Source organism: Triturus cristatus, chromosome 5_1 (genome assembly GCF_964204655.1).
Source record: "Triturus cristatus chromosome 5_1, aTriCri1.1, whole genome shotgun sequence".
Classification (NCBI taxonomy): domain Eukaryota; kingdom Metazoa; phylum Chordata; class Amphibia; order Caudata; family Salamandridae; genus Triturus; species Triturus cristatus.
This window is the reverse complement of record NC_140587.1, coordinates 622,351,337-622,369,537: the sequence shown is the minus strand read 5'-3', so window position 1 is coordinate 622,369,537 and position 18,201 is coordinate 622,351,337. Positions and strand designations below refer to the sequence as shown.

At 50.2% G+C, this 18,201-nt stretch overlaps 1 protein-coding gene across 1 annotated transcript in view; it reads right to left on the bottom strand.

The window, feature by feature from the left end:
* Nucleotides 1-18,201, bottom strand: part of CA8 (carbonic anhydrase 8 (inactive)) — a 647,887-nt gene that overhangs the window by 290,838 nt on the left and 338,848 nt on the right. Inside the window, exon 5 of the mRNA XM_085605561.1 lies at nucleotides 17,432-17,494. Coding sequence (XP_085461687.1) covers nucleotides 17,432-17,494 — 63 coding nt within the window. The remainder of the gene's footprint in view (nucleotides 1-17,431; nucleotides 17,495-18,201) is intronic.

Here is an 18,201-nt window from a genome sequence, read left to right as displayed (position 1 = left end):
AGGCGTAACTGCACCAACCTCAGTGATTTCAAGACACAAGCCACAGATCTGAAAATAAAACTCTCTCCTCGCAAGTACCCGGCACCTATCATAGACAGGGCTATGACGAGGGCACTTAATAACAACAGGGAGGCACCATTGGAAGACAAAGTTCCCAGAGACTCAGATGCGAGACCCATCTGCGTGACAACCTACAACACCCATTCAAATTTGATTTAAAAATTGTGAATAAACATTGGAGAACCCTTTTCTGTGGTGACCTACACTTAGAAAAACCTCTGTTCGCTCACAAAATGGGCAGGAACCTGAAGGACATGCTGGTCCATACACGACCCCGCACAGGCACAACCGCACATACCAACAACCCAACTCTACAGCAGGTCCATGGTCACTATGCCTGTGGCAACTGCAGCACGTGCCACCTGACCAAAAAAAGTAGATGGGTGAAATTCAGGAATGGCAGTGAATGGGAGCAGAGGAAATTCACCAACTGTAACAGCCGCAATGTTGTGTACATGATCACGTGCCCCTGTGGGCTGGCGTACATTGGCATGACGTCAAGACCAGCAAAAATTCGAACCGGCGAACATAAAAGCAATGTTCGATGCAGAAGGAGCACAACAAAAATGGCATCTCACTACCTATCAGAAACCCACACAGTGAATGACCTGCAGTGGACGATCATTGAACAATTACCATCAGAGACCGACTTATTAGAGAAGGAACAGCGTTGTGTGTTCCGCGTGGGTACGAATGTCACTGGACTCAATGACAGTATCCCTTGGAACCAATTCACCTAAGACAACTAGAGATACCATGAACTACGCAGTACTAAGTAAGCTTCAAGCAACATCTATCCCTGGGGAGTGCACCCTCTAGCCCCCGGCCCCCGGAATCCATTAAGACTGAGGTTTTTCCCCCTTGAGGAAGAACCCAAGGACACCTGCTCCGTCATTGCCTTTTTAAAATTTTTTATTCATATTTTATATTCTTTGCTCACATGATGCAGATTGAGGTTTTTTGTCCCTTTGAGGAAGACTCAATGACACCTTTGGATGAACCGGCTTTCACAGCCTCGATCTAGCTGATCCATCCCCTTAAATTTAACGCCATTGGCGCTGTAATGATCACACGCTTTGCATAGAAAGCCTTTATTAAGCGCTGTAATGATCGCACGATATGCATACAAAGCCTTTACTAAGCCTCTGACATAGATGCATTTTCTACGTGTCAACAGTAAAATTCCCCCAAGAAAGCAATCTAGTTGTATTACTATAGGGGCCGGGTGATTTTCTCCGCAGCAACCCCGTCCATTGCGCAGCCGAAATAACATAGATTGAGTTATTGGTTCAGTTTTTTCATTACCGCTTGGCTGGTCTCTATGCAACCATGCCTTCAGGGACAGCGGTCTTAGTTAAGCACAGCCGCAATAACGTAGCTTGAGTTAGTGGTTCAGTTTTTTCATTACCGCGTGACTCAAACTCCAGCGCCCATGCTTTCAGGGACAGCGGTCTAAGTTGTGCGAGCAGCAGTGCGTTTTTGGATGCTGGCGCTCAGTGCTCCCTATCCCACACCGTGACTTGGCCCAATTACGGGCACATACACTTCACCACGTACGCACGTGAAGTGGCGGGAACTTAATTGGGCAATTAGTAATGGTATAAATACCGATCCTTCCACGCTCCTCATTCAGCTCGGAGCCGCGGAAGGGGACGTTTGTAGCAGGTAGTACCACTACACATGTAAGTAGGGCACAGCCGTTTTTCTTCCAAACAGGTTCACCATTCCCTTAATCCAGTGAGTACCTCCCACAGTGCTAACTTTGCATTTATATTTATCCTTTCAGAGTGCTATTAAGCACTGGGTCCCCTCTGTTTTTCACAGGCTCATGATGCCACAGGCTTCACTATAGCAAGTATGCATTCTTTCTACCTTCCTGTATATAATATCCCTAGAGAATTACTACAGCGACCTCGGAAGGCAAAATAGAGAGTGTGTTTTATGTGAAATGTTGGTCTGTCTAGTGTTTGCCCTCCACCCCTCCTTTTTTTCACAGGGCACTGCACTGAAACTGATAGCCCAACTATTACGTCTAGACACTGCGTAATTTCACCTTTACAGGTCAATATATCCACATGAAGAGTGTCACCATTTAATATCCCATATGTACTTTTGTGTTCTTTTTTCAGACTGACATTGAAGACATTATCTTGTTCAAGACCAATTACCATAATAGGCATATTTGGCTATGTTCTACACATAATATCATTTATGTAGAGACAGTATTTAACTGTCGCATGTGAGTAGGGTAGGGATCTGTGCACCCGTCCTGATGAAGAAGCTTTATGCTTTGAAACATGTCAACGCACACAAGAGGTTGTGTACATTAAACACACAAAACCTCTACCACACTATTTTAACAATACCAGCACAGAGGTATATTAAAATTCTTCTTAGCCCTCACATGCCAGGTATTTTTTAATATTCACTTATCCATTCACTCCTGACCCTACCACTCACTACCCTTGCACACCACACATAGTGATTACATCAGTGCTCCCGCGTATTCGTTGGTTAGCAGCACGCCGCGTTCCGTAGAGGGACGCGAAGACCCCTATGATGAAGCATGACACCAAGGGCCCTTTTGGTGTGTGAGGAGTATTTAAAGAACACTATGTGCTTCCCACCACTGTAGGAAACACATCATACTCCAGTCCTTGTGTCCTAAGTTTTCGCCTATCTTATATGGTTGGATTCCATTTGTTTATAAACTAGATTAATCAAAGATCATGGTCTCGCCTTAGTCTCATATGCAGACGATACCCAGATCGTGGTATCAGTCATGCAGTAGGTGGACATCACAGCTATTAGCTTTCCTAATTGTCTTAACTCAGTTATGGCTTGGATGAACACACATTTTCTCAAGCTTAACACTGAAAAGACTGAGGTCATTGAGTTTGTGTTGGGCCCTACTGTATGGAATCAATTATGGTGGGCTTCTGAGGTAGGGAACTGTCCTGTTCCTGTGACCAAAGCCAGAAACCTTGGATTCATGTTCGATAACAAACTAAAGTTTGCAAAACAAATCAGTCAGCTAACCTCCTCCTGTTTCTTTACTTTGAAAATTCTGCATAGAATTCTGTTGTTTATTCCTCTAACCCTTAGGAAAATGGTCGTAGGAGCTCTTGTCCTTTCAAAAATCGACTATGGCAACGCTTTATACTTGGAAACTGACAAAGATCAAACCACCAAACTCTAGTCTTTGCAGAATGCGGCAGCACGTGTGCTGCTTCATCTTCCTAAACACCACCCTACGTCCGCTAGTATCAGACAGCTTCACTGGCTCCCAGTTCTACAGCGAGTAAAATTCGAAGCCCTCTGTCTTGTGCCTAAGGCTCTATATGGATGGGGAACCACTGATATTTAAAACCTATTTTCCTGGTACTCGCTGAGAAGGAGTCTTAGGTCAGCCAATACAGGATTGATACTGGTTACTAAGATAAAAAAGGCCAGATGGGGTGATGAGAGCCTCTTCCACCGAGCAGCCAAACTGTGGAACTCCCTCCCGACGACTATCAGATCTAATAGATCTGTTTTTAGGAAACAGGTTAAGACCTGCCTTTTTCCTTAACCTCTCAGACCGGCGAGCCTGTGCAATGGTATCAACTCACCTCAGCGCCAAGACACCATGGCAATCAAGCACTTTATAAGTATGTCAGTCAGACAGTCAGTCATGAACCAGCAGGTTTTGAAACTTTTGTGATATCAATTGAGTCAGTTATGTGGATAGTTGTGTGTTTTTAATCAAATATGACAGTACACAGGCCTCTTTCCTTGGCACAGGGCACTCAAATGTGGCTGTGTTGATCCCTGATTGTCGGGCATGCTTCACCTTGTTCGCTCTAGGCCCCACGTAAAAGAAGATGCACTCAGCTCTGAGGACCAAAATGCAATTTTTTTATCCTCATCGGTCACCACTTGATATTAATAGTGTGGAGGCTGTTTAAATCACCAGTGTGAGCCTATCAATATCAAACCTGCAGAGGAGCACAGCTCCGCCTTCTTAAGAAACGGTCAGCAGTTGTAGAGAGATCACAGCACACTACTCGCGAAAAAACACCACAAAGATGAATACATTCCGCTAGATGAATGCCACAGGTCAAGTATTTACCTGTTAATAGTTATATTAAAAACCCAAGCCTGTCATCACAAACTGAAACTTGGCATGCACATGCAGTGTTCAGGATTGCTTCAAAGTCAGTGCGGCCACAGAGTGTAAATATACGGAACTTTTAAAAACATTGGCAAAAAAACACTGTCGCCAAAGGTACAACTCGCAAGCACGCTTTTGAGTGACTTTAAATACAGAGAATGCAACTTATTGCAGCTAAGCTTTGGTGCAGGACAGTGGTCGAAGTGGGCGGGATCGGCAGGGCACGGCGTGCCCTTACTTCTTAAAATTCATAGAGTCCGCTCCCCTACTTTCCTATTTTGAACAAGCCTCCCGGAAGGCATTAATCGCCAAGGCTGAAAGTTAAGGCTCGGCTTTTGGGGACGGGCGGAACGGGCAGAGAAGGAAAAGGTCTCTTTCTTTTCTTTTGTGCCCAGCGAAGACAACATTGTCCAGTTCTCATGCTGCTGGCAGCTGACCCCCCTCCCACCCCCACTCCTCGTTCCCCCCTCTTCCTGTCTCACTCCTCCTCATTTAGTGAAAACAGAGCCTTCAAGAAACAGGCATAACCTTCTCTTTCCTCCTTTCCTTTATTTGCTCTCCGGTTAAATGGATCCAAAAAAGAAAAACACCTTTGCTGGAAGGAAACGTCTCTTTTTCTGACATTTTTCTGTTTCTAAGTGCAGTTTTGGGGTGGAGAGAAATAAAACATTCAAAATATGGAAAATAAATAACTAACAACTAAAGCAAGACAGAGTGGTTGCAAGGTGGCCAGATTCATTTATTGATACCGAAACACATTAGCGCCACTTTACAGTGTTTGGCAATAAAGCACCACTTTTGTTTTCTCGTCTCTCTTTAAACAACATTGCTTTCCTGGGTAGGAAAGTGCACTATTCCTGGAAGTGCTGAAATACCTGCTTGATGGGTGAATTGGAAAACAAAATGTGTACCGTGGCTCTGTGTTCAGTGATGTGTTTTTTTAAACCATACTGCTTATGATTTGTAAGGATATAAGCAATGGACATTGAAACGGGTCCCTTCTGGGCCCGTAGTCATGGCCTTAACTTTTCAGACAAAAGCACTCATTAATTTCTGAATAATAGGTGTAAAAAGAAAAAAGTAACCATGTTGTTCCTGCTTACATTTCACATACCTTACTTAATCTTGCATTCCCCATGAGCGTTTGGCTTTTCTAGGATGTTGTCAATTTTTTTTAGGCAACATATTGTCTTGTCTAGTGCATAGTTTGAATAAGTCACATCCAGGTGTTTATAGCGGGTCAGTGAAGTGCAAGTTTCTCTCAGTGGGGCCGTATTGTGTTCATTGGGGAAGAGGATGTGGCACTATGGTCAGAGCTGCTTAATTTGGAACTGGGGAACCACGTTCAGCCTTCATGACCAGTCCGCCAGACCACTCCCCCTGAGGGAGCACATTCCCATGCCAGACCTTAGAAGGCCCCGCAAGATTTTAAAAGTCCTGGTGTCTTAGCACCAGCAGGTGGACCCTAGCAGGGGCAAGTGTAGGTTAACCTTGAAGGCCTGTCCGCCACAATTTATTCTGAAGTTCACCTCCAGTCTTGCAGGCAGGCCTATGAAACTGCACACCATAGAGTGACAGTGACTCTGTCACTGAAGTCATAGTACCCTTGAGCAGGGTGGCTCTAGGGCAGTGCGACCGCAACAGGCGCTGACCAGCCGCGGTCCGTGCAGGTAACAGCGGTGAGGCAGAGAGGCCGGGTGAGGGGGGATTTCAAGGGACGATGCCGAGGGAAAATTAAATAAATAATTAATTTTCCCTCAGCCTCGTCCCTCGAAATCCCCCCTTACTCTGCCCACCGCTGTTATCTGCACGGACCGTGGCTGGCACTAAATTCAGGTGGGGGCGTCGTGTTTGCAGGTATAATATGGTTTTAACAGTACTTGCTGCCTCCTTCCTGGACTCCAAATTTTTTTGCCAAAAATAAAAATGTCATGATAACTCCAGTGATGAACGTTCATAGTAAAGAGAGAGTAAAATCATACGTATTTTTGGGTAAGGTTGTAAATAGCAACTTGAGCAACAAATCCCATATAGAAAATAGTTCCCGCAAGGCAAAGTCGCAGGGAAATGGGTTAAGAGAATTATACAAATCAACCGGTAAAAGACACTTTGGTTATTTGCTGGAGGCTTTCCGGGCAAAAGTCCCCCCAACTTTGCTTTACGGCATAGAACTCATCGACTTAGTCGAATGGGGTTTTTTGGACATTATGGAGGGTTCCCTCTTGAGAAGCTTAACTTCAGTTAATAATAGTTGCAGTGCAGCAGCCCTTCGTTTAGAATTCGGTCTAAGAAGTAGCTGGGCACAGGGTCTGGCAGGAGTCATTCGCTGGGTTATCTGTTTGGTCAAAGGAAAGCCAGCCACACTAAGATCCCTAATCACAAAAGAGTTGATGGGCCCACTAAAAGAGCATTCGATTCTTATAAAGAATTATAGGAAGGCCATTACACTCTTGGACTTGGAGGAAGCCACTCTTTTAGACCTTTCTATGCAACAATTAAAATTTACATTAAAACAAGCCACATGGAAGCTAAGCTACGAAAGGGATCGTAATTTGATTGTACAAAAGAAGGGGGCCACTCAAGCTGTTGATTCCTATTTGTTTAAACAAATACAACCTTACGCCTCCTGGAATATACCCCACGGTTTGCGCCGTTTTTGGCTGCTTCTTAGGCAGGATCTCCTTCCACTGAATAAGTTGTTGGCCAAATGGCATGGTATATCTAATATATGTAACCTTTGCAATATCTCAGTCCAAGACTCTATACATGTCCTGCTAGTCTGTCCAGCATTAATGGCCCACCGTCGTCTGTGGGTAAAGCCTGTATGTATTCAGTTTGGTATTTTATCCGCAAGATCTCTGATAGATGCTATCTTCAGTCCCCCAAACGAAATTTTCTGTAACAGAATTTTTAACTTTTTCAAATGTTTTTTAGAATTGTATTAGATGAACGGTATGATAATCCGTACATTTTTTGCTAGAAAAAGTTGATTATATGTGGACTCATTTTATTATATTTTGGCTGTTATTTTGTAATATGTGGATCTCCAAGGAGTTCCAAAATCATATTTAAATAAAATTAATTACTAAAGAGAGATGGTGTTTTGTCTAGTGGATGTTTTCACTCATGGAAAGGAAGCATAGAGGGTTAATGTGCCTGCTGCTAAGAACATGTACCATGCAGATCACAAAGTGCACATAATGTAAATAGGTCAGTGGGATACTGCTTTTGTCAGAGAGTCCCTATTGTTACTTGCAGTTAATACGTTAAAATCCTAACATAGAACAGTGAGCTATTAACTATCATCTAAGAGCTGCAGGTAAACTGCAAGGTATAAATTAGAGCGTTATGGTTTTCTTCCCCAGCCTTTGATTATCCTAATGTTGCAAAAAAAGGGTTCATTTGGGTAATAATCAATTCTGATTATTAAAGAGAACCCCCAACCATGATATTACCTTTTAAATTCTGAGTTTGTGTTTCTCCAGACCAATCACTATTAAACTATGCTGCCTACTAGTATGGTTGTCATGTGACTCTTACACCTTGTAGTCCTTTGTCTTATGTAACATTTCCTATACAGTGATTTACACACATATGATTGATTGTCTCTGTGTAATATGTGTGATGTAAAGTGCTCTGACACCCTACACTGGTATTAGTGGTGCTGTAAATTTTCAGATACTTTATTATTTTGATATTTTTACACATGCTAAAAGTCTCTGCAAAGATTTTTCCTTATCAGTACCAGTGGAACATATAACTGCAGCAGTGAAAAATGTATTAGTTAAAATTGTCAGATTATGCAGCAGATGATGTATTCAGTGGCAAATATGGCAGAGCTATAATTATGTGGAAAACATTTGCAAACTAGGAGATTTTGCCATTCGTGTTTGAACTGCTCTTGTGGGAAAATGGAGGAGACGTGCTGATGACAGAAACTCCATGGCTCGGAGACAAATGGCTTGCAATTTCACTTTTAAGGATATTTGGGACATTCTGTGATTGGAAATGTATCCCACTTTGTGAATGTATTTTAATGTCAATAACTCATATTAAACCTTAACTAAACATGTGTATCCATTTGTTAAATTAAATAGCGTAATAAGCTGTAACCGGTTAGTGAAATGGGAAACAAATACTAAAATTTGGGATATTTTGCTCTTTCTGCCACACCTCTGACTCCGCCCACTGACCCAATCCCCAGATTGTTCCCGCCCTCTGATTCTCCGCCCACAGTTTCCCTACTTTTTTCCCCCCACTTCGACCACTGGTGCAGGACTGCAGTCCATTTGAAACAAATACTAAAAAAATACTTTGTTTACATTCAAGAACCATATTTCAACCAGCTCTGAATATTTAATAATCCTAAAATAGGTGTGTGCCACCTTCATGAGGTAACCACAAATATAAGGCACATTCCGTTTGCTGTGGTTTGATGAAAAGGCTAAAGTAGTAGTGACATCACCAGTCATCTTTTTATTGGATGGACGCATCTTTAGTTCATCTAAGATGAATACATATTTGGATGGCACATTTCTCTTCAGGTATCTGAGTCCCAGCAATAAATGTACAATTTGTTCGCGGTCTTTAAATATTTCAGAGAGTACGCCTGAGAAGCTGCGACAGTCATAGCTTTTCAGAATTATTCCCATGCCTAAGCACTTACACATGCGTAAAAGTACATGCTGTACGTCTGCATATGCTTAGAAAAAGAGCATTTTCAAATTCGAACGTTTTTTTCTTTCTCTGGAGAGGAATACATTTATCCTTAGAGAAATCCCTTGTGCTGCACCCCCACCCGTCCTGGATGCGGATTGGCACCCAACTCCACAGCTGAGAGCCGATATAATTAATGTAAACTCGAACGTTTTATTTTACAACCCTTTGAATGTGCTTTGGGTTATTGCTTGGAGGTCATGTTTTAGCTAGCTACTCTCTCGTTCCCCTCTCCTTACCTCCGCGCTCTCTGGGGTCTCTTCTAATTAATGTTTGGCTCGATAGTTTCTGTATGCATACTCTCTTCCCAATAGGTAGCACTAATACCACTTGGTAAAAGAAGTGCTCTAGAAAAGCAATGTAAATAAATTAACATACCTGTGTTTCTGCCTTTGGTGAACTTAAATGCACACATCCCTTTTTGATTTGGACCCTCAGAATGTGCCTCACAGACACTGGCAGTGTGGAAGCAAATTCTCGGTTACTACTGCATTGACCTACGTACAATGGTGCTTGCGGAAATGTACAAGTGTAGATCTGGACGGTTAGCTTTGGAATATTCTTATTGGTCACAACTGGCTTACTATCTCAACCAATTTCGTGCCCTATAAGGGGATTGAGAGGGGTAGTGGCTGCACGAAGTATTTCGGGCATGCACAGTTCGAGTGACCCCAGCATTACTGCTGACAGATAATGGAATACTGGGCGCATTCTTCACCCCTGAGGTAGTGCCTGAGATCACCTCATAATAGGGGAGTAAATATAGCCTTGAAAAGGGCGAGGGTGAGCATGAATGGGAATCACACAGCCAATAGGAGAATGGAGTTGTGCTGGCAGCCATTGTCCATGGCATTCCACCCACCATCGTTGGTGGAAGCAGGACTGGGAAATAGAGAGCCTGAGGTGAGGGCACACCTAATGCCTGAAGGGTCCCATTGACATCACAGTCCCCTGCACTTGTTTATCTTACTACCTGTGCTCCTTTTAAGGACAAAACATCTGTGCGTATTGGAAGCTAATGTTGTACAGTGAGTAATATGTAAGGCTAATTTCGTACAGTCGTCTCCTGGTTATTGATCGACAGTGGGCTCGGTGATGAGTTAGCCAACCAAGACTATATCCCCTAACACCTGCTGAGCATGTCGACTTCAGCATTGAATTGAAATGTTATTAAACACATGCCAAGCAGCATTCTTTTTATTCATTCTGTACCCTCATTAACAAGTGTAGAGAATCCGTAAGGGGCATGTACTTGGGAGCCCATTAAGTATATCATTTAATGAGTCTATGCTCTCTTCAGGTCACCAAATAGAGAAAAAACTTAAATATCTTAACTTAAACTCATGTGTGCTGTGTTTTAAATTAAATGAAAAAACAATCAACCATCAGAAATGCAGTATTTAATGTAGCTCTTCAGCCCTCTAGTCAGTGGTCTACTGATGGTTAAAGGCCCTCTGCCCGAGTTATTGATTCGAGCCACAGGCGAGGGCCAATATTGAAGGAGCACGCCTCTAACAACCAGTGCAGTCCAAGGCAGCAGGGCTGTAATGCTGTTAGAACATTCCACACTCTGAGGGCAGATTGTTCTATCACGGTTACTCATAGTACGGCCCGCGGGCCGCCAGCGGCCCAGCAAGCCTTCCTTGGCGGCCCGCGGACCTTGCAGACATCCTACCTGTGTTTTTAAAAAAATATTTAAATAGTGTTAGCAAACACTGCCGGGTGCAGCCGCCCGGACTCTGAGACTTTGCTCTGTGGGGGCCGGGAGATTCCAGTGATTGTCAAAGTGGACATGCAGGGGTCTAAGAGGTGAAATACAACAAAGCTTTATTAACATGTAAATGGTCTTTTAAAGACCTGTGAAGTACTCGGGTGCAGCTGTGTGTGTGCACTGGGAAGCCGTCTCAGTGCGGCTGTGTGTGCGTGCTGGGAAGCTGTCTCAGCCCGGGCTGAGGGCTGACACACACACACGGGGTGAGATGACAGAGGGTGACGGAGGGAGAGGGAGGGAGACAGAGGTTGACAGAGGGTGACAGAGAGAGGGAGACAGAGAGGCGCAGTCTGGGGGAGACAGAGGGAGGGAGACAGAGGGAGAGGGAGGGAGGCAGAGGGAGGGAGAGGAAGGGAGACAGAGAGAGACAGAGAGAGGGAGGCAGAGAGGGAGGCAGTGAGGGAGGCAGAGGGAGGGAGATGGAGGGTGACGGAGGGAGGGTGAGGGAGGGAGACAGAGGGAGAAAGAGGGAGAGGGAGGGAGACAGACAGGGAGAGAGACATGGAGATATAGAGGGAGGGAGGGAGACAGAGAGAGAGACGGAGGGAGGGAGACAGAGGGAGGGAGACGGAGGGAGGGAGATGGAGGGAGGGAGACGGAGGGAGGGAGATGGAGGGAGACAGAGGGAGACGGAGGGAGGGAAAAGGAAGGAGGGAGAGGGAGGGAGAGGGGGAGAGGGAGGGAGGGAGGGAGAGTGGGAGGGAGAGGGAGGGAGGGAGGGAGACAGAGGGAGGGATACGGAGGGAGACAGAAGAAGGGAGACAGAGGGAGGTAGGGAGACGGAGAGAGGGAGGTAGACAGAGGCAGAGGGAGGGAGACGGAGGGATAGAGACAGGGAGAGGGAGGGAGACAGGGAGTTAGACTGGGGGTGACAGAGGGAGGGGGAGGGAGACAGGGAGGGAGATGGAGGGTGACAGAAGGAGGGAGACAGAGAGGCGCAGTCTGGGGAGACAGAGGGAGGGAGACAGAGGGAGAGGGAGGGAGGTGGAGGGAGAGGAAGGGAGGCAGAGAGACAGAGAGAGGGAGGCAGTGAGGGAGGCAGTGAGGGAGGCAGAGGGAGGGAGACAGAGGGAGGGAGACGGAGGGTGACGGAGGGAGGGAGAGGGAGGGAGACAGAGGGAGGGAGAGAGGCAGGGAGAGAGACAGAGGGAGACGGAGGGAGAGAGACAGACAGAGAGACATGGAGATATAGAGGGAGGGAGACAGAGAGAGAGACGGAGGGAGGGAGACAGAGAGAGAGACGGAGGGAGGGAGACAGAGGGAGGGAGACGGAGGGAGGGAGATGGAGGGAGGGAGACAGAGGGAGGGAGATGGAGGGAGATGGAGGGAGGGAGAAGGAAGGAGGGAGAGGGAGGGAGACGGAGGGAGGGAGAGAAGGAGGGGGAGGGAGGGAGGGAGACAGAGAGAGGGAGATGGAGGGATACAGAGGGAGGGAGACGGAGGGAGGGAGGGAGATGGAGAGAGGGAGGGAGACAGAGGGAGAGAGACAGGGAGAGGGAGGGAGACAGGGAGTTAGACGGAGGGTGACAGAGGGAGGGAGGGAGGGAGACAGGGAGGGAGACAGAGGGTGACAGAGGGAGGGAGACAGAGAGGCGCAGTCTGGGGGAGACAGAGGGAGGGAGACAGAGGGAGAGGGAGGGAGGGAGGCGGAGGGAGAGGAAGGGAGACAGAGAGACAGAAAGAGGGAGGCAGAGAGGGAGGCAGTGAGGAAGGCAGAGGGAGGGAGACAGAGGGAGGGAGACGGAGGGTGACAGAGGGAGGGAGGGAGGGAGAGGGAGACAGAGGGCGAGAGACAGAGGGAAAGGGAGGGAGACAGAGGGAGACAGAGGGAGGGAGAGAGACAGGGAGAGAGACATGGAGAGATAGAGGGAGGGAGGCAGAGAGAGAGACGGAGGGAGGGAGACAGAGGGAAGGAGACGGAGGGAGGGAGACAGAGGGAGACAGAGGGAGGGAGACGGAGGGAGGGAAATGTAGGGAGATGGAGGGAGGGAGACGGAGGGAGGGAGAAGGAAGGAGGGAGAGGAGGGAGCGAGGGAGAGGGAGGGAGGGAGACGGAGGGAGGGAGATGGAGAGAGGGAGGGAGGGAGACGGAGAGAGGGAGACGGAGGGAGGGAGAAGGAAGGAGGTAGAGGGAGGGAGAGAGAGGGAGGGGGAGGGAGGGAGATGGAGGGAGGGAGACAGAGGCAGGGAGATGGAGGGAGACAGAGGGAGGGAGGGAGGGAGGGAGACAGAGAGAGGGAGGGAGGCAGAGGAAGGGAGGGAGGGAGACAGGGAGGGAGACGGATGGTGACAGAGGGAGGGAGGGAGGGAGACAGCGAGGGAGACGGAGGGTGACAGATGGAGGGAGGGAGGGAGGGAGAGGGAGGGAGACAGTGGGAGGTAGACAGTGGGAGGGAGAGAGATAGGGAGAGAGACAGGGATAGAGGGAGGGAGACAGAGGGAAGGAGAGAGATAGGGAGAGAGGGAGGGAGATGGAGGGAGACAGAGGGAGGGAGACAGAGGGAGGGAGGGAGATGGAGGGAGACAGACGGAGGGAGGGAGACAGAGGGAGGGAGATGGAGGGAGACAAGGAGGGAGGGAGATGGAGGGAGGGAGAGGGAGGGAGGGAGATGGAGGGAGACGGAGGGAGACGGAGGGAGGGAGAGGGAGGGAGAGGGAGGGAGAGGGAGGGAGGGAGAGTAGGAGGGAGAGGGAGGGAGAGGGAGGGAGGGAGACAGAGGGAAGGAGACGGAGGGAGAAAGAGGGAGGGAGACAGAGGGAGGGAGGGGGACGGAGAGAGTGAGGGAGACAGAGGCAGAGGGAGGGAGACGGAGGGAGAGAGACAGGGAGAGGGAGGGAGACAGGGAGATAGACGAAGGGTGGCAGAGGGAGGGAGGGAGACAGGGAGGGAGACGGAGGGTGACAGAGGGAGGGAGACAGAGAGGCGCAGTCTGGGGGAGACAGAGGGAGAGAGACAGAGGGAGAGGGAGGGAGGCGGAGGGAGAGGAAGGGAGACAGAGAGACAGAGAGAGGGAGGCAGAGAGGGAGGCAGTGAGGTAGGCAGAGGGAGGGAGACAGAGGGAGGGAGACGGAGGGTGACGGAGGGAGGGAGGGAGAGGTAGACAGAGGGCGAGAGACAGAGGGAGAGGGAGGGAGACAGAGGGAGACAGAGGGAGGGAGAGAGACAGGGAGAGAGACATGGAGAGATAGAGGGAGGGAGGCAGAGAGAGAGAGACAGAGAGAGGGAGACAGAGGGAGGGAGGGAGGGAGACCGGGAGGGAGACGGAGGGTGACAGAGGGAGGGAGACAGCAAGGGAGATGGAGGGTGACAGATGGAGGGAGGGAGGAAGACAGAGGGAAGGAGAGGGAGGGAGACAGTGGGAGGGAGAGAGACAGGGAGAGAGACAGGGAGAGAGGGAGAGAGACAGAGGGAAGGAGAGAGACAGGGAGAGAGGGAGGGAGACGGAGGGAGGGAGACGGAGGGAGGGAGACGGAGGGAGGGAGAAGGAGGGAGACAGAGGGAGGGAGGGAGACGGAGGGAGACAGACGGAGGGAGGGAGATGGAGAGAGACAGGGAGGGAGGGAGACGGAGGGAGGGAGACGGCGGGAGACAGGGAGGGAGGGAGACGGAGGGAGGCAGGGAGGGAGGGAGACAGAGGGAGACAGGAAGGGAAGGAGACGGAGGGAGGGAGGGAGACGGAGGGAGACGGAGACCGAGTCGGAGGGAGAGGGAGACAGAGGGAGAGAGACAGAGGGTGAGGGAGGGAGACAGAGGGAGAGAGACAGGGAGAGGGAGGGAGACAGAGGCAGGGGGAGAGACAGGGAGGGAGTCGGAGGGAGGGAGACAGAGGGAGGGAGACAGAGACAGGGAGAGAGACGGAGACAGGGAGGGAGACGGAGGGAGAGAGATGGAGGGAGGGAGATGGAGGGAGGGAGACTGAGGGAGGGAGACGGAGGGAGGGAGGGAGACGGAGAGAGGGAGGGAGGCAGAGGGAGGGAGGGAGGGAGACAGGGAGAGAGACGGATGGTGACAGAGGGAGGGAGGGAGGGAGACAGCGAGGGAGACAGAGGGTGACAGATGGAGGGAGGGAGGGAGGGAGAGGGAGGGAGACAGTGGGAGGTAGACAGTGGGAGGGAGAGAGACAGGGAGAGAGACAGGGAGAGAGGGAGGGAGACAGAGGGAAGGAGAGAGATAGGGAGAGAGGGAGGGAGATGGAGGGAGGGAGATGGAGGGAGACAGAGGGAGGGAGACAGAGGGAGGGAGGAAGATGGAGGGAGACAGACGGAGGGAGGGAGACAGAGGGAGGGAGATGGAGGGAGACAGGGAGGGAGGGAGATGGAGGGAGGGGGAGGGAGGGAGATGGAGGGAGACGGAGGGAGACGGAGGGAGGGAGAAGGAAGGAGAGGGAGGGAGAGGGAGGGAGGGAGAGTGGGAGGGAGAGGGAGGGAGAGGGAGGGAGGGAGACAGAGGGAGGGAGACGGAGGGAGACAGAGGGAGGGAGACAGAGGGAGGGAGGGAGACAGAGAGAGTGAGGGAGACAGAGGCAGAGGGAGGGAGACGGAGGGAGAGAGACAGGGAGAGGGAGGGAGACAGGGAGATAGACGGAGGGTGACAGAGGGAGGGAGGGAGGGAGACAGGGAGGGAGACGGAGGGTGACAGAGGGAGGGAGACAGAGAGGCGCAGTCTGGGGGAGACAGAGGGAGAGAGACAGAGGGAGAGGGAGGGAGGCGGAGGGAGAGGAAGGGAGACAGAGAGACAGAGAGAGGGAGGCAGAGAGGGAGGCAGTGAGGTAGGCAGAGGGAGGGAGACAGAGGGAGGGAGACGGAGGGTGACGGAGGGAGGGAGGGAGAGGTAGACAGAGGGCGAGAGACAGAGGGAGAGGGAGGGAGACAGAGGGAGACAGAGGGAGGGAGAGAGACAGGGAGAGAGACATGGAGAGATAGAGGGAGGGAGGCAGAGAGAGAGAGACGGAGGGAGGGAGACAGAGGGAGGGAGGGAGGGAGGGAGACCGGGAGAGAGACGGAGGGTGACAGAGGGAGGGAGGGAGACAGCGAGGGAGATGGAGGGTGACAGATGGAGGGAGGGAGGAAGACAGAGGGAGGGAGAGGGAGGGAGACAGTGGGAGGGAGAGAGGGAGGGAGACAGAGGGAAGGAGAGAGACAGGGAGAGAGGGAGGGAGACGGAGGGAGGGAGACGGAGGGAGGGAGACGGAGGGAGGGAGAAGGAGGGAGACAGAGGGAGGGAGGGAGACGGAGGGAGACAGATGGAGGGAGGGAGATGGAGAGAGACAGGGAGGGAGGGAGACGGAGGGAGGGAGACGGCGGGAGACAGGGAGGGAGGGAGACGGAGGGAGACAGGGAGGGAGGGAGACAGAGGGAGACAGGGAGGGAAGGAGACGGAGGGAGGGAGGGAGACGGAGACCGAGTCGGAGGGAGAGAGAGACAGAGGGAGAGAGACAGAGGGTGAGGGAGGGAGATAGAGGGAGAGAGACAGGGAGAGGGAGGGAGACAAAGGCAGGGAGAGAGACAGGGAGGGAGTCGGAGGGAGGGAGACAGAGGGAGGGAGACAGAGACAGGGAGAGAGACGGAGACAGGGAGGGAGACGGAGGGAGAGAGATGGAGGGAGAGAGACAGAGGGAGAGAGACAGGGAGGGGGACAGAGGGAGGGAGATGGATGGAGGGAGATGGAGGGAGGGAGACTGAGGGAGGGAGACGGAGGGTGGAGGGCGACAGAAGGAGAGCGACAGAGGGAGGGCGATGGAGGGAGGGCGACAGAGGGAGGAGGGCAACAGAGGGAGGGCGACAGAGGGAGGGCGACGGAGGGAGGGTGACGGAGGGAGGAGGGCGACAGAGGGGGAGACATAGAGAGGGAGACAGAGAGGGAGACAGAGGGAGGAGGGAGACAGAGGGAGGAGGGCGACAGAGGGAGGGCAACAGGGAGAGAGACAGGGATAGAGACAGGGAGAGAGAGAGAGGGAGGGAGGGAGGGGGAGGGGTAGAGAGGGGTAGGAGGAGGGAGGGAGAGGGAGGGGGGGAGAGGGAGGGAGGGGGAGAGGGAGAAAGAGAGAGAGAGAGAGATGTGTGTATGCCGGGTCTGGTGGCTCAGTGGATGAAGGCGTCTGCTGCAGGGACCTGTGTTCAACCTCATGATCACAATTTTTTTTGCTTTAGCCCCGCCCCTCTCCCTCTGACCCCGCTCCCACCGGTGTGGCCCTCGGCCATAAACCACACTGTAAATTTGGCCCCGAGAGAAAGTTTGTGTATATCATAGAGGCAGAAACAGAAAAACAAACATTTGGTATTTTTTAGCAGAAGGTTTATGCCAGCCATTGACAACCCTGAGCCACCCCATTATCTTCAGGGGGGCTTCTAATAATCCAATATTCCACTTAACGGCGTCTAATTGTAATTTCTAAAATCGACTGTAGATCGATCACACTATAGTCTGAGTCCCTCCATGTATCCTCCGAATAAGCAAGCTACTATGTGTGGGTGGATGGCTTCCAATGCGAATGTGTATTATCACTGACTCAACAAATTCTGATTAAGTAACAGTCTACCCACTCACAACCGGATATGTGCAAGCAACTGGAAGTGTAAAAGCATCCTGCTAGATAAGAATGCCTTGTGTTTAGTGGGATACATATAAAAGCATTTGCAATAAGTGTGAAACCACAATTCAATTTCGCTCCCATGTTTGCAAAGCAGTTCATCACAGCCAGTATGCTTCGCTCAGTCAAACAATGCCTTACCTTGTACTGGATATCCTGGAGAATATCCGTAACTGCCTTAAGGCCCAAATGTTCTTTTCCTATCTAATGCAAGAGCACGTGAGGAAAGAGAAAACAAGAGAGAGGAGAAAAGAGCGATTAACCACATGAACACTCTGTTGCAAAACTGTACTGCATGACATCAAATGTAATGAGGCATCCTGCCTGGAATCTCTGAATGACCTCCACTTGCACTCCTGCTATCAGAGGGGATTATAGGTACAGCCATCCAGCTGAGATGGACATGAAGCTTTACTGAAATAGAGCTATCAAATATTGAGTGCTAGCCGTTCCTCTTCCTGGTTTCCCTCGAATAAAGCTTGCTGTGTAAATGTCTCAAAATCTATACTGTACATAATGGATAAATCTCTTTAAATCTTTGGTTATACTTATGTGGCGATAGGCAATGCACTATATAATATATGCGGCAGTAGCAAAGAGGCACCTTAGGAACGAGCTTGCAGATGTCACTACTCCACGAGATTCTATCACCCCTGTGGCAGAGCATTGAGTGGGGTTGACCAGGCCTTTAGTCATGGCCTAGCGCAACTACTTCGACGCATTGTACTGATGTCCCCTTCAGCAGATTATTCAGTGGGATCGACCAGTCCACAAGTCAAGGCACTGGCTCGACTACTGAACGATGTCCAAAGAGGTCCTCTTCCAGGAGAAAATTGAACGGGACTGGCCAGGCCATTCGACATTACCTAGCTTGATTACTTCAGGGTGATTACAAGGGATCCCCCTACATC